Source organism: Alosa alosa, chromosome 7 (genome assembly GCF_017589495.1).
Source record: "Alosa alosa isolate M-15738 ecotype Scorff River chromosome 7, AALO_Geno_1.1, whole genome shotgun sequence".
NCBI classification, from domain to species: Eukaryota; Metazoa; Chordata; class Actinopteri; order Clupeiformes; family Clupeidae; genus Alosa; species Alosa alosa.
In genome coordinates, this window is record NC_063195.1 from 20,753,231 (window position 1) to 20,768,230 (window position 15,000).

Below are 15,000 nucleotides of genomic sequence, written 5' to 3' on the forward strand. Positions count from 1 at the left end.
CATGGAGCGGCAGCAATGGTGCAGGGCAGGGCAGGGCAGGGCAGTCCCAGATCAGAGCAGCCCCACCTGCTCAGTCCGCTACTGGGATTATGGGAGCATAGCTCGGCCCTTCTGTTCAGGGATTTAGGGAGAGGAGGTGAGGAAGGGGAGGTAGAGAGGGGGATGGAGAGCACAGCTGATATGACTTTTAAGCTTACATTGTTATATATTCTATAGCATAGTCCAACACAGACAAAAATCAAGCACAGATTTTTCTCAGAGAGAGAGAAAGATGGAGAGAGAGAGAGAGAGAACAGTAGATAATTGGGCAATAGTGGGTTAGAGAGAGAAGCAAAGGCAATAGGCTACTCTTTACCCAGCAGTTTCTTTTATAATACCACGAATGAATGAATGAATGAATGAATGAATGAATGAATAGATGAAGGCAGTGTAACACATACAGAAAAATGATATGTTTACAGAATACTTTCTGCAGGTGAATCAGGTCTTTCAGTTGCCTCTGATATGAGTAAAAAACACCCAGTGCACTCAAGGCTCAGAGAAGAGAGTGTTGGCCAAAGAGAAAGACAGAGAAACCGTCAGAGGCAGGGCCAAAGAGAGAACATCATGTGGTCGACCTTAATCCCCGTCCAGGCAACGCCCCCGCCCCCCCCCTGCTCCTGTGAGGGCTCAGGAGTCATCGATACAGGAAGTGACCCGTTTCATCACGCGCCAGACGAGCCACCCCAGCACAACCATCACCATCACCACCGGGGGGGGGGGAATTAACCAAAGTAGTTTATCAGGCCTGAGCAGAGACCACACGAGCCCGTCCCGTCCCACACCTCTCTATTTGTGGCATCCCCCTCACTCACTCCACTGTGGCCAGACTGTGTGGGATGGGATGGGGAATTAGCTCCACGCTATTAATACGAACTTCTTCAAAAATCTCTTGAACGATCCCAGAAGGGCTGCCTGCCCAGCGGATTAATGGCGGCTTAGATGTGGCCAGTCGACCAGGCCTATTTGTTGCGTTTCATCCTATTAATAGTGGGGTTAGGGTATGACTTAAGATGGGAGGATTTATTTATGTCTTAGTCAGTGCACCTGTAGACCTTTTGCACCACAGAAAATCCCATGAGTCATTGTGTCAGACCTGTTTAAGTGCTTCTTTGACTTCCTCCCAGACAGATATGCATTTTGCATCACTGGGCTAATAACTATGCTAGGCTACAGTATACTTATGCTATGATACTATGCACTACTATCATACTCTATGGTTCATATGATGATACAGCATATGACATCTCTTACTTGTGTGTAGCTGACGAACTGATGTGCACACACACACACATACACACACACACAGTCACACACGTGTACACAGTCTGTCAGCGGCTGAGCAGGCTGTCTCCCGGCTCTGTGATCTCAAGGCCCCTGACAGCTGATCAGATACCATTGGTCAGGCCCTCAAGTCTTGTGCCCACTTATCTCCCATTAGTGCGGCTGCACAACAGGGAGTCTACACCGGCCACGTAACTGAAGCGCTCCGTTCATGTAGCATCTGCTGCAACAGTTAGCTTCCACTATAATGAATGGAACTGGCTATGCACCAGACGTGAGAGTGGCACGTACATTAGAAGAAACTAGGCCAGTCTTCTGAAACTATTTCTACGCGTCGCGAGCGGGATGCTTCAGTTGCTCACCCAGTGTAGCCTCCCAGTAAGGTCCACTCACTACAGTAAGGTAGAGTATTATAGCGAGTAAGGTCCACTCACTACAGTAAGGTAGAGTATTATAGCCAGTAAGGTCCACTCACTACAGTAAGGTAGAGTATTATAGCCTGTGGAAGATTTGTTAAAAAATTAAAAGCGGTAGGTCTTCTAACGCTACTAATACATGCATAATAAATACACTACCAATTGAATTTTTCACGATTACACATGAGTTAACATGCATTATTGTCAACAATCCCAAAGGTCTGGTAAACGTACTAGGGGAATGTTTTTTGTTCACACAGTATGTATCCAGGGTGTGGATGTAAGGCCTGCCCCTCAGTTTGAGCAGGGCCCAATATTCACCACAGTGTCATATGTTCTACATTCTATGTGGTGTTGCGCAATGCACACCACTGTAGCCCCGTGGTGCATATACACCATGGCGTCATCGGTTGGTATTAGGGGTCGACCAATTATCGGCCTGGCCGATTATTAGGGCCGATATTTAGCATTTTTATAATAATCGGTATCGGTCATTTTTTTCACCGATAAGCCGATATTGAAATGGATAAAGAAGGAAACGTGCTATTTTTTCTGTAAAGCGTCTCTCACTCCCTGCATTTACTACTCTGTGGTCAAGAGCATTGTCCCGCCCACTACACCGTCATTGTCCCGCCCACTACACCGTCACGAATGCAGCCAATCAGGATCGAAGACTGAGTGAAGACAAAGTTTAGGATTCTCACTGAGGCAGACTGGGCTTCAGCTGTAGCCTACGGAGCTATTTTTCGAAGGTAAGGAAGGTAGCCTAAATTGGTGAAGTTGCAGTGAATCACAATCATCTACACTGAAGTTACAAAAACACCACTTTGTAAGCTATTGTCTCTTTGATCCGGATCAATAAGTAAAGCACCCACTTCCTTCATTTAGCGAATTCCCGATTAATGCACGTTACTGATGCTGTTTACTAGTTAACCCACAAACTCGGGTGCTGCGCGTCGGTAATAATTGATATCGGTATCGGCCCTGAAAAAACCATATCGGTCGATCCCTAGTTGGTATGTGTTGTCCCCATTGTACTGTCCAGTGGCTTGCATGCTACTAATGTGAGATGTATGTGCTAGTCATGGGGCATGTTATGGCGCTTATGCATCTCAAGGTCGGGAGAGGTGCTTAAAATGCGAATGTGAAGTGGAGGTTGTCTTTTACGGTCTGTCTCACACAGCCTGCAGGGATGAAGCCAAGCCCACACACACACACACACACACACCTGTCTGTCAACCAATCGGGAAACACCGTTAATGGTTTCCAGTAGTGATGCACGATATATCGGCCGCCGATATAATATCGGCCGATATGGTCATTTTTTTACACATCGGTATCGGTCCGATGTCAAAATAGGGCCGATGTGAACAGGCCGATAATCATTCCTGTGTATTTGACGTGTGTGTAGCGATCCAAGCGTGTTATCTGTCTACACTGAATCCGTTAAATATGACTTTCTATTGCATCATATTTCTTATTTAAAATAGCAGGGCAACAAGACTGACAGAAAGACGACACTGGGCATCTGACAAAGTTATTTCAAAACGTTGTGTTGTATTGCTGCTGCTCGCATTGCTTGCAGTCAAGTTGATGGCTGGCTTGCATGTCATGTCACGCCTAGCACTACATCTCTGTCGTAGGCTAAATATAACTGTGTATCAGGCAGAATGTAGTTATATGGTCATAATAGGAATTTAATAGGGCTGTAACGATATGCGATTCAAAACTGAAATCGCCCAACACTCATATCCACAAACCTGTGTCATGGTGTGAAAAAGGCAGAACCGACACACCCTTTCTAGTGTCTAGCAGTGCTTTGCAGCTTACGCGGCCGCAGAAACAACACACATCTCCCGCTTTACTTGGCGGTAGCCTACGTTGCTTTCATTGTAGACTTTACCAAACAGTATAACCCCCCTGTTAACCTTTCCTGCTTTGTTTCAGACCGTAGTCAGAAACGCAGGGGAGATTCGTTATTCGAGGGCCGATGTTATAAGATAGAATAACGTCGGGGTCACGGTCCCATTTCTGATGAGCAAAATACACGAGCTGAACTTTATGGAGTTTTATTTCGGACAGTAACACCGCTCACACTGTGTACAGACTCCAACTTGAACTTCCACACTCTCTGCTCCAGTCGCATACATACACTTCCTCACTCTATCTCCCTCCTTCCCAGCTTCCCACACACACACACACACACGGAGCTCTCTTAAAGGAGCCGCAACACCATTTTACAACACTCCTCTCTTTGCCCCGCTCTCTCTCGCTCACTCAATGGACACGCGCGACTCGGCCAACGCAATCCAAATAAAACATTACAATCGTGAAAGCAAGGACTCATAGAAGACGACTAGCTAAATTACTATTAAATCTGCTTAGCAACATTAGCATACTGCACATATTTGTTTAAAACTCTTGGTTTCAAGTTGACTGATCATCTCAATACCAATGTTTCCCAAAAGTGCCTGTACCAAGGAAAACAAGTATTACCTTTAAACTTAAACACACATGGGGAAACTGAACAGTCCAATCAGTAGACTATGACAAGCTAGCCAACTATGCTACTATGGTACTTTGTGTACAATATTTCCAGGCTTCAACCACACAGCTGAATTAAAGAGGGAGAGTTGTAATATAAATAGTAGGCCTATAGTGTGCCATACCTATAGGCTAATCTGCATAAAGTGCTGTCATAAATATCAGACATTCAGTATTCTCTCTTTTTATATCAGGATATAAAATAATACAGATATATTCTATTTTGGAAAATAGCTCTTTATTTGATTATCATAAGAATGTGTTTTCTATACAGATATATCGACATCGGTAAATATCGGTATCGGCCATAACAGCAAAATTAATATCGGTTATCGGTATTTTCACATCGGTGCATCACTAGTTTCCAGCGAATCAGAATGGGATGGTCGTCATCTTTCCATTATTTATAGTCTTGTGTCCCGGGCGATAATCAGAGGTGTGGGGTGAATTCATGTGTGTGTGTGTGTGTGTGTGTGTGTGTTTTGAGTGACTAAGTATGAGTGTTTTTTTTGTGCTTTTTTTTATAGTGCAGGAAGCAGCCTGTATAATATTCTCAATGTCACTGTAACCTTTATTGTCCTTCATTAATCGCACACAATGCACACACACACACACACACACACACACACACTTCCGCAGGGGACACCCTCATTCCCTCTCTCTCTCTCTCTCTCTCTCTCTCTCTCTCTCTCTCTCTGTGTGTGTGCGTGTGTGTGTGTGTGTGTGTGTGTGTGTGGTTGTGTGTGTGTGTGTGTGTGTGTGTGGTTGTGTGTGTGTGTGTGTGTGCGTGGTTGTGTGTGTCTATGTGTGTGCATGTGCATGGTTGTGTGTGTGTGTGTGTCTTTGTTTAGTTTGGATTTGTTCTTTGGTGCTTGTCACTGTGAGCTATATGACCTCATACTTCACCCACAGGAAGCCACATTAACATCAGGGAGGTAGAGGCAGACTGTGTGTGCACACGTGTGCCGTGTTTGTGTGTGTGTGTGTGTGTGTGTGTGTGTGCATATTTTAGGTGTGGTTTGACTATATGCAGGCCAGTGCTCAATTGACATTTACATAGATGGGCTGGTGTGTGCAGTAGCAACTGCAACAGTTTGTTACACACACACGCGCACACAGACACACACACACACACACTGCCAGATTGGCCTACCGCAGCACTAAGTTGTCATGCATGCATTTGCACTCTCTCTCACACGGTGGTACAACTGAGACCCATTACAGCTCAATCTGTCAGCTGCTGAAATTACTCAGCATGCACCTCACCCAGCAAACACATCATTAGTGTATTTCTCCCATAATGCATTAGTGTATTTCCCCCATAACGCACTAACATGGCAACAGACTGCGTGGTACCAGCACGATTGTCATCCTTAATCAGCTCAAATGACCGTAGGATGGACTCTCATTGAAAGGCTTTTTGGATGGTCTTATACTGTGAGACCATGTTTTAACACACACACACACACACACACACACACACACACACACACACACACAGACAGACACACACACACACACACACACACAGACAGACACACACACACACACACACACACAGACAGACACACACACACACACAGACAGACACACACACACACACACACGCGCGCGCCACATATGGTGCTTACACAGATTCTTTCCAACTCAGTCAGTGGAGGTAAGGTCGTGTTGGAACAAAGTTGTAAAGATGTAAGGTATCCAAAACACACACACACACACACACACACACACACACACACACACACACACACACACACACACACTGTGGAAGGTGTCATAGAACTGTAAGCATGTTCACGCTACTACTTAAATGTGCTTGTGTGGATGTGTGTGTGTATCTGGATATGTGGGTGATGAGAGAGAGAGAAAAGAGGGGGGGAAGAGAGAGAGAAACAGACAAACAGGCAAAAATAAGAAGAGAAAAATGTGATTTGTTTTAGGGTGTGCAAGCTGTTGAATGTGTGTGTGTGTGTGTGTGTGTGTGTTTTCCCAGGCCCCGGGTTCCGCTGGTGCTGGAATGTTCCGGACTGTAGCAGAGAGGAGAGAGGGGAGGGGAATGAGGGATAGAAAAAAGAAATAAAAGAGATAAATTGAAATGGAAAGGAGAGAGAGAGAGAACATAATGAAGTCCAGTGAAAGAGAAACATTTTTGTGAGAGAGGTAGAAGCGTGAGCGAGAGAGCGTGAACAGAAAACAAACAAGAATCTGAAAGAGAGACAGAGAGAGAGAGAGATGGAGCGAGGGAGCAGTGAACGGAAGAATGAAAGAGTTTTGCTGAGGTAGCAGCTCCCACGGCAGTTCTCCAACTGAATCCCCTCAAGGGCCCACACTGAGTCACAGGGCCCCTCTCTCTCTCTCTCTCTCTCCCTCCCTCTCTCCCCCCTCTCTCTCTCTCTCTCCCTCTCCCTCTCTCTTGCCCTCTTAAACACACACACTCTTTACTTCTCTCTTTTCCTCTCCCCCTCCTTCTTACACTTTTTCTCTTATTCCTTCACTCTGTTCATATTTCATTCTTTCTTATGACCTTTCCACATTATCTGTCTCTTTCCATCTCTCTCTCTCTCTCTCTGTCTTTTTCTTGTTTGTCTGAGTGCAACCCTTCTTTCCTTGCACTGTTGAGGAGAATGAGACATACTGAAACACTGTTAAAAGCCTTACATTTTTATATGGAGTTAGTACATTTGATGGCAGCACAATCAACTATATATATATATATATATATGTGATGAAATATAGTGTTGGAGCATAATGTTGCTTTAGGGTTGAGTTCCACTTTAAAGAGGGTATTGGTCTGTATTGCTGGGTAAAGGGAGGAAGAGAGGCAGGTATGAAAGAAGAGAACGAGGGAGGACGAGAGGCAGGTATGAAAGAAGAGAACGAGGGAGGACGAGAGGCAGGTATGAAAGAAGAGAACGAGGGAGGAAGAGAGGCAGGTATGAAAGAAGAGAACGAGGGAGGAAGAGAGGCAGGTATGAAAGAAGAGAAAGAGGGAGGAAGAGAGGCAGGTATGAAAGAAGAGAACGAGGGAGGAATGAAAGAAGAGAACGAGGGAGGACGAGAGGCAGGTATGAAAGAAGAGAACGAGGGAGGAAGAGAGGCAGGTATGAAAGAAGAGAACGAGGGAGGACGAGAGGCAGGTATGAAAGAAGAGAACGAGGGAGGAAGAGAGGCAGGTATGAAAGAAGAGAACGAGACGAGAGCTCTTCTTTCTTTTCTGTTCTGTTCTTTTTTCCCCATGATGCTGATTAGCCATCTTGTCCAAAAGATGCGATAACAAGATGGAGGAGATGTAAAGCATTAAGAGTTCAATAGGCATTCAGTGTGTGTGTGTGTGTGTGTGTGTGCGTTTCTGTACGACACACCTGTCCTCATCTCACCCCTCTCTTTTCTCACGCTCTCTCAGCCTCTCCAACTTTCATTTCATTTACTCTCTCTCTCTCTCTCTCTGTCCATGTCTCCCTCCATCTCTCTCTCTCTCCTTCTCTAATGAATAGAGATCCCAATCAAGCCTACTTCTGTTCTCTCCTCCACTCCTTTGAGTTTACCTCCATCCAAAAACAGACAGTGGGGAAACTGTATCCGATCAATGGCCAATATGTGTGTGTGTGTGTGTGTGTGTGTGTGTGTGTGTGTGTGTGTGTGTGTGTACGCGCCTGTGCACACTCTACCGCTCTCTCTATCTCTCTCTCTCTATCTCTATCTCTCTCTCTTTCTCTCTGCTGTGGCTTTGACAGGGAGTTGACCCTTCCCATGATGCTCTCTTTGTTGATGACTGTTGTGGCTATATGGCAATGGTCTGTGGCATTCAGAGTCTGATAAATCTGAAAGCTTGAGGTAAATCTGAAGTTGGAGGACTGTTGTGCTAGAACACACTGCAAACAGACAGAGAGACAGATACACACACACACACACACACACATACATACATACAATACACACACACACACACACACAGACACACACACACACACACACACACTCACGCACACACACACGCACACACACACAGTCACACACACACACACACGCACACACACACTCCTCAGCTTCTGTGTGGTTTCTGTGTGTACCAGGCTTGTCTTTGGCTCTGGGCTGAAACACCTGTGGAGAAAATGATCCTTATATCATTATAATGAGCTCTAGCTGAAGATGGTGTGTTTGTGTGTGTGTGTTTGTGTGTGTGTGTGTGTGTGTCTGTGAGGAACAGGCTGTTCTGAAGTGGGTGGTTGATGAGGGCTCAGGTGGTTGCAGGATATGAAGCATGTAATAATTATGCTCTCTTTCTCTCCCTCTCTTTCTCTCTCTCCTCTCTCTTCTCCAGGTTGTGTAGCCTTACATTGAAGAAGCTCATCGTGCTCAAAGAGCTGGACAGGGAGCTCAACTCTGTGGTTATCGCTGTGAAAATACAGGTATGGTAGAATCTTTCTTTCTTTCTTTCTTTCTTTCTTTCTTTTGTACTTGCTTGTCGGTCTGAACTCATTGGCTCACCCGCGGTTACCAGGGTCTTAGTGAACTGTTGCCAAGGTGACCGCTTGCTCTGTGGAAACAGTGGAGTGGTTCGAACTTTTCAAGGAATGAGGGAGTGTGGGTAATGCAGAACAAACCCCCCCCCACACACACCAGCATTCCGCTGTGGTCACCAAGGTCACAGTGACCTCTCTGTTAAAATTCAAAACATGTTTTAGTGGCGCAACAGAAAAAAATGACTGTGTTGAGTGAGAGAATGTGCTATTGTTGACAAAAATATAGACTGACTTCCCTAACAAAAACAAGAGCTGCCTTCAGCTTATCATTCATAACATCAAATAACATATCCTTTGTACAATGTACAAAATAGGTCATCATGACATTATAGTAAAGTCTTTATTACACAGGTTAGCAGTTCTTATATGAAACTAAATCTCTAGAGTGTAGATACAAGGACAAGATTAAATAGACATTACACAGCACTTCTCAATTTATTAATCTAGTATTAAGGTTGAGGATAATCAGATGATATTTACCCCTACTCTTTATGTATACAGTATGTGTTAATATATATAACATGACAGCTCTTATTATTGACAAAAAATATAACTTCCCTACAAAAACAACACATCCTGTCACTCAACACAACTTTTTTTGCTGTCACACCATGTAAAGATTAGATTTTAATAGACATTATTACACGGCTCTTCATAATGCTGAGGAATGCTCCATTCACTTGAATGGGCCTTCCCAACTTGCGGTGGTCTGATATTTCTCCGCTGCCCGTCGGGGTCCGGTTCGTCCTGTCGTGACCTATTTCCCGATAATGACCGGCGTTCTATACATTATCCCTTGCTTATCCTTCCTAGTCATACTGACACTATTGTGAAAATAATTGCACAGAACTACTACTGACACAGATTCATAACACTGTCTACAGCAGATAGTATAAATTGGTATTGCTAGTGCCACCTTGTCAGTGACTGGGAGAGCATTCGCTGGTTGCCAATCTGTTAAGTAACCTCAGACTCAGACTGGCAAATCTGTAGTTGTTGGTCTGTAACCCTGTACAAAAAAAAAAAAAACTCTGCCTAAAGCTCTTCCTGTCCCATGGAACTGTGCCTGCATCTCTCTCTCTCTCTCTCTCCCTCCCTCCTCACTCTCTCTTTCTCTATCTCTCCGTCTCCGTGTCTGGCCCAGGGGTATTGTGGGTACTCTCCCTGCTGCCTGGCTGTCACACCGTTCAGGATTGGCAGCCGGCAAATCCCTCAGACTCTTAATCAGTGCCAGCGGGCTATTTGCAGTCCTTGTGCCTCGCTGCGGTGCATGGTACCATGTAGTGGTGTACCGCACTTAACCACACCACACCACGCCTATTCACACATAGCTAGGCGTACATTTGTATGTATACAGCATGTCTACCAATAGATTTATCAGTGTCCTGTATCTACATTGTATAAACAATATAACCTATATATTTCACGTACGGACATTTCTGTGGAGCAGCTCTGAGAAACGGCAGCTGGCTCAGCGGCTGTTGAATCTTGAACTCTACGTTGAGGGTCCCAGACTGTCTGCTTAGTCCCACTCACATTGCTAATAATAATAATAATAATAATAATAATAATACATTTTATTTATAATGCACTTTTCATCATAGATCTCAAAGTGCTACAGGTTAAAAACAAAAACAAAGATGAGCAGTTTAAGGAAAAAGAAGAAGAAAAGGTTTTTAAAAAAAACATCTAAAGGGGACCAACAGCTTTGCTAAAAAGAAATGTCTTAAGACCTTTGTTCAAATCTACCCAGAGACATTCCAAAGGGTGTCGTTGTTTGGGCTTCAAGGAGAGGAAATGAGGTTAGACGTTAGAACTCAGTATTAGAGGAGAAGCCTCGTTAGTCATGGGGCCCTACTATAAAAAGGTGTGCTTTAGGTCTCACCCATGGTTCTAAATTAGCAAATAGATTTTGCCAAGTCACTAAATCAGCTGTAGTTAGACTAAATCAGCTGTAGTTAGACTAAATCAGTTAGACTTACAGTAAGACTTTGCTCTTTGCCTAGCTTTTAAGTTCGAGTCCTTGGTGTTAATTACGCCTTCACACTGCTACACCAACCCTCCGCTCCTCCCTCCCTCTCTCCCTCTCTCTCCCTCTCCCTCCCTCCCTCCCTCCTCGTTGAGTCTACTATGCGGACTGTCATCCAAAGTCACGTCTGTACCCATACAAGACGGCATTGCACCAAGCTCACAGAACATGCCGGAAACATTCCTGGACACAAGAGACGTGGACACGAGACGTTTAGCTGCTCTGCGCGGATGTTCCTCTGAACACCTGCTCATGTGTGCTCACCGTGGGCCGTTTGCCACAAAATTTATATGTTATATTTTGTCATTCTCTGTATTAGTCATTGGGGTGGGGCATTTCTGTACAGTCATAGTCCTGCTTTGAAACTGAACAGCATTTCAGGCTGCTGAGTGAGAGTGTGGGAGAGAGAGTGAAGGAGAGAGAGTGAGAGCTATATAGAGTGAAGGAGAGAGAGAGAGTGAGATACAGAGTGAAGGAGAAAGAGTGAGAGATATATAGAGTGAAGAAGACAGAGAGAGAGTGAGATACAGAGTGAAGGAGAAAGAGTGAGAGATATATAGAGTGAAGTAGAGAGAGAGAGAGTGAGATACAGAGTGAAGGAGAAAGAGTGAGAGATATATAGAGTGAAGGAGAGAGAGAGAGTGAGATACAGAGTGAAGGAGAAAGAGTGAGAGATATATAGAGTGAAGGAGAGAGAGAGAGTGAGATACAGAGTGAAGGAGAAAGAGTGAGAGATATATAGAGTGAAGGAGACAGAGAGAGAGTGAGATACAGAGTGAAGGAGAAAGAGTGAGAGATATATAGAGTGAAGGAGAGAGAGAGAGTGAGATACAGAGTGAAGGAGAAAGAGTGAGAGATATATAGAGTGAAGAAGACAGAGAGAGAGTGAGATACAGAGTGAAGGAGAAAGAGTGAGAGATATATAGAGTGAAGGAGAGAGAGAGAGTGAGATACAGAGTGAAGGAGAAAGAGTGAGAGATATATAGAGTGAAAGAGAGAGAGAGATAGAGTGAAGGAGACAGAGAGAGAGAGAGTAAAGGAGAAATATAGAGTGAAGGAGAGAGAGAGCTGGAGAGTGATGGCAGCTGTTTCCTTGAAGGCACGGCACCTTTACACGGACATCCTTATCTCCTCTTTATCTCCTCTCATCACTGCTCCTCTCCTTTCTTCTCCTTTAGCGCCGTCGCTCTCCTTCACTGTCCCCCTCTCAACCACCCACACCACCACCACCACCACCCACACCACCACCACCAACCCCTCTGGCTGCTTTACTCAGCGTTTTTTTTTTTTTTTATCTGTCCGGAATCGGATCGTTACGAGTTTGTCTACGCAGCAAGGTGACAGGAGTGTGGTTCTGATGCGTGTCACGTATCTTAGAACCAGAACCAAGGCTGTGTCCTTTCTCTCCCTCTCCCCCTCCTCTCTCTCTCTCTCTCTCTCTCTCTCTCTCTCTCTTTTTCTCTTGCAACTCCTTGCAAGCCCTGGAAACAAAATATCAAGAAAATGATAAGGATTTTGTGTGTGTCAGTCAGTTTTGCAAAGGCTTTATTTTTTTTCCCTGTTGTTTATGCAGAACTTGTGTCAGTGTCTGAGACAGCTGGGACTTGAAACAGCTGAGGGGGAAACTGTCTCGTTTGACAGCGTTTGGTTAAACTCTCAAACTGTGACTAGCCTAAAGTTGTTTGGCTGCCTTCAAAGCCTGCACACTGAGGCATATTTCAATCCCTTATGCGCTCTGTGTGTGTGTGTGTGTGTGTGTGTGTGTGTGTGTGTGTTTGTGTGTGTGTGTGTGTGTGTGTGTTTTGTGTTTGTGTTGTTGATCTGTATTTTATCACCATGTATTGATGTGTCTGTCTGAGTGTTTGTATTTATCACTTGAGGCATATACATGTGTGTGTGTGTGTGAGAGAGAGAGAGAGAGAGAGAGAGAGAGAGAGAGAGAGATGGCAGTGGATTTTAAGTACCAAACTTTTATTCTGTTTTCTCATTGGGTGCGGCATAATACTTTTCTGTTATGTTGACAACACAAACATATGAGGCAACTATTAATGTCTGGAAGTGATGTACTGTTGAGCCACAAAAGATCGGTTGGATATTGAATAATTTAAGGTGACAGGATTGAGTCAATTTTGGCCTCCTTGTTTGTTCCCGCCCCTCTCATTTAGGTCATCTAGTATTTATTTTCTGGAATATTCTGGAACTTTCTAATCTTATCATAAATTTCACTGTTCACTCAGAGATGCCAAAGTTTTTTTCTTTTCTTTTTTCTTTGAAGATCTGCTAGTCTCTGCTAGGTTTGAATTGCTGTCAGTTTATATACTGTGTGGAACTGAATAATTATTTGGTGGTGTTCATAAATCATTCATCATTCACATAGATCCTACTTATTTCTCTAGGGGCAATGTATGTGCCTGTACGTACGTGTGCGTGTGTGTGTGTGCGTGTGTGTGTCCTTCCTCCCTGGTGTATCAGCGAATTTGTAAGCTCATGTGTGACTTCCAGCCTGCGCAAGGCTCTAGTCAGTGGTCGCCAACCCGTCGATCGCGATCGACCTGTAGATTAGGACTTGCCCAGTAGATCCCGAGAATAACAGGAAAAATAAAAACGTTTACAGGCTCTAAAAATCAGCGCGGGATTGCGGGTATAGCGCATGATTTATTCAAGACCCGCAACTCTAGCCATCATAATGCGAGAAATTCCTGCACATAGTTTTACAGCGCTGTCTGATAACGTTAATTTAATAATGGAGCGGCGTAAATGCGGGACCGGACGGACCAACTTCTGACTTGAACCGAACGTAACCCCATGATGCAGACACACACACACACACACAGCACCACTTTGCAGGTGCGTGCTCTCTCTCTCTCTCTCTCGCAACAGGACTTCACCGCTGAAGTCAAATTATGCTAGGTGCTTCTACATCAACTGCTAACTGACAGAGAAAGAACACGAATGTTTAGCGATCAGGAACTGTCAGGAATTTGTTCTCCATTTGAAGAATGCAATCGATTACGTACGTGCACAGACAGCTGTAACAGACACGGAGCGCGTTGTAGGCCTTGGCCACATTACTTTCACTTCCTAGAGTGCGCATTCATTACGTGAAAGACGCTTCATACCAAAACAGCGATCAAACATTATCAAATTTATCATGACGTGTTGTCACAAACACTTACTCAGATTAGAAAAACAAAACCAAAATCATGTACATGTAAATAAAGACTATGTTAAGTGTTGTTATCTCATTGATGCTTGTAGTCTATAAGGGGGTGGAGGATGTAATAGCCTAGGCTATTTTTGACCTGATACATTTGCCTAAATAAAAGGCCTTAAATTGGAAGTATTTTAGCTTTGATTCTCTTTTGACGCTTCGTGGTAGATCTTGTCTTTGTTCAGGGCGAGGTCAGGGATCTTGGGCTCAAAAAGGTTGGTGACCACTGCTCTAGTCCCTGATGTGTGTGTGAGTGGGTGTGTGCAGTCAACAGCCAAATAGCAGGCTTACGTGTGTGTGTGTGCACGTATGTGTGTGCGTGTGATAAGCTCAGATCCCTGGTGTGTGTGTGTCTGTGTGTGTGTGTGTGTGTGTGTGTGTGTGTGTGTGTGTGTTGTTCCAGTCTACTGTCTCAGAGCGGAGCACGGAGCACTGGTGCATTGTACAGTGACAATTCTCTACATGAAAGGGCTCGAGATGTCAGCTGGAGGGTTGTCAGCAGTGTGTGTCTGTGTGTGTGCGTGCGTGTGTCTGTGTGTGTGTGTGTGTGTGTGTGTCTGTGTGTGTGCCTGTGTGTGTGCCTGTGTGTGTGTGTGTGTGTGTGTCTGTGTGTGTGTTTGTGTGTGCGTGTGCATGTGTACTCTCTCAGCTCGTGGTGATGACAGTGACGAGGGTAGCCATGCTGTGCGGCTGCTTCAGTATCTTAATGGCCCATGCTGCTGTGAAGAGGTTGGCACTGAGACAGCAGGCTACTAGACAGAGGAGCCCAGCGCTGCTGCTTCCTGTCTCCTGTGTGTAGTCCAGCGCTGCTGTGTCCTGTCTCGTGTGTGTAGCCTAGCGCTGCTGCTTCCTGTCTCCTGTGTGTAGCCCAGCGCTGCTGCTTTCTCTCTCCTGTGTGTGCTCTGCAGCTTGAGTCTCAGGTCTCCTAAAGCACCTTGGCATTGTATTCAT

General features: G+C 44.8%; 1 protein-coding gene across 2 annotated transcripts in view; it reads left to right on the plus strand.

Moving 5' to 3' along the window:
• The window catches only part of si:ch211-126j24.1 (phosphofurin acidic cluster sorting protein 2), an 86,029-nt gene that overhangs the window by 22,334 nt on the left and 48,695 nt on the right, over positions 1-15,000 (plus strand). For both annotated transcript variants that reach the window (XM_048248784.1, XM_048248785.1), the window contains exon 2: positions 8,608-8,695. In XM_048248784.1, coding sequence (XP_048104741.1) covers positions 8,608-8,695 — 88 coding nt within the window. The remainder of the gene's footprint in view (positions 1-8,607; positions 8,696-15,000) is intronic.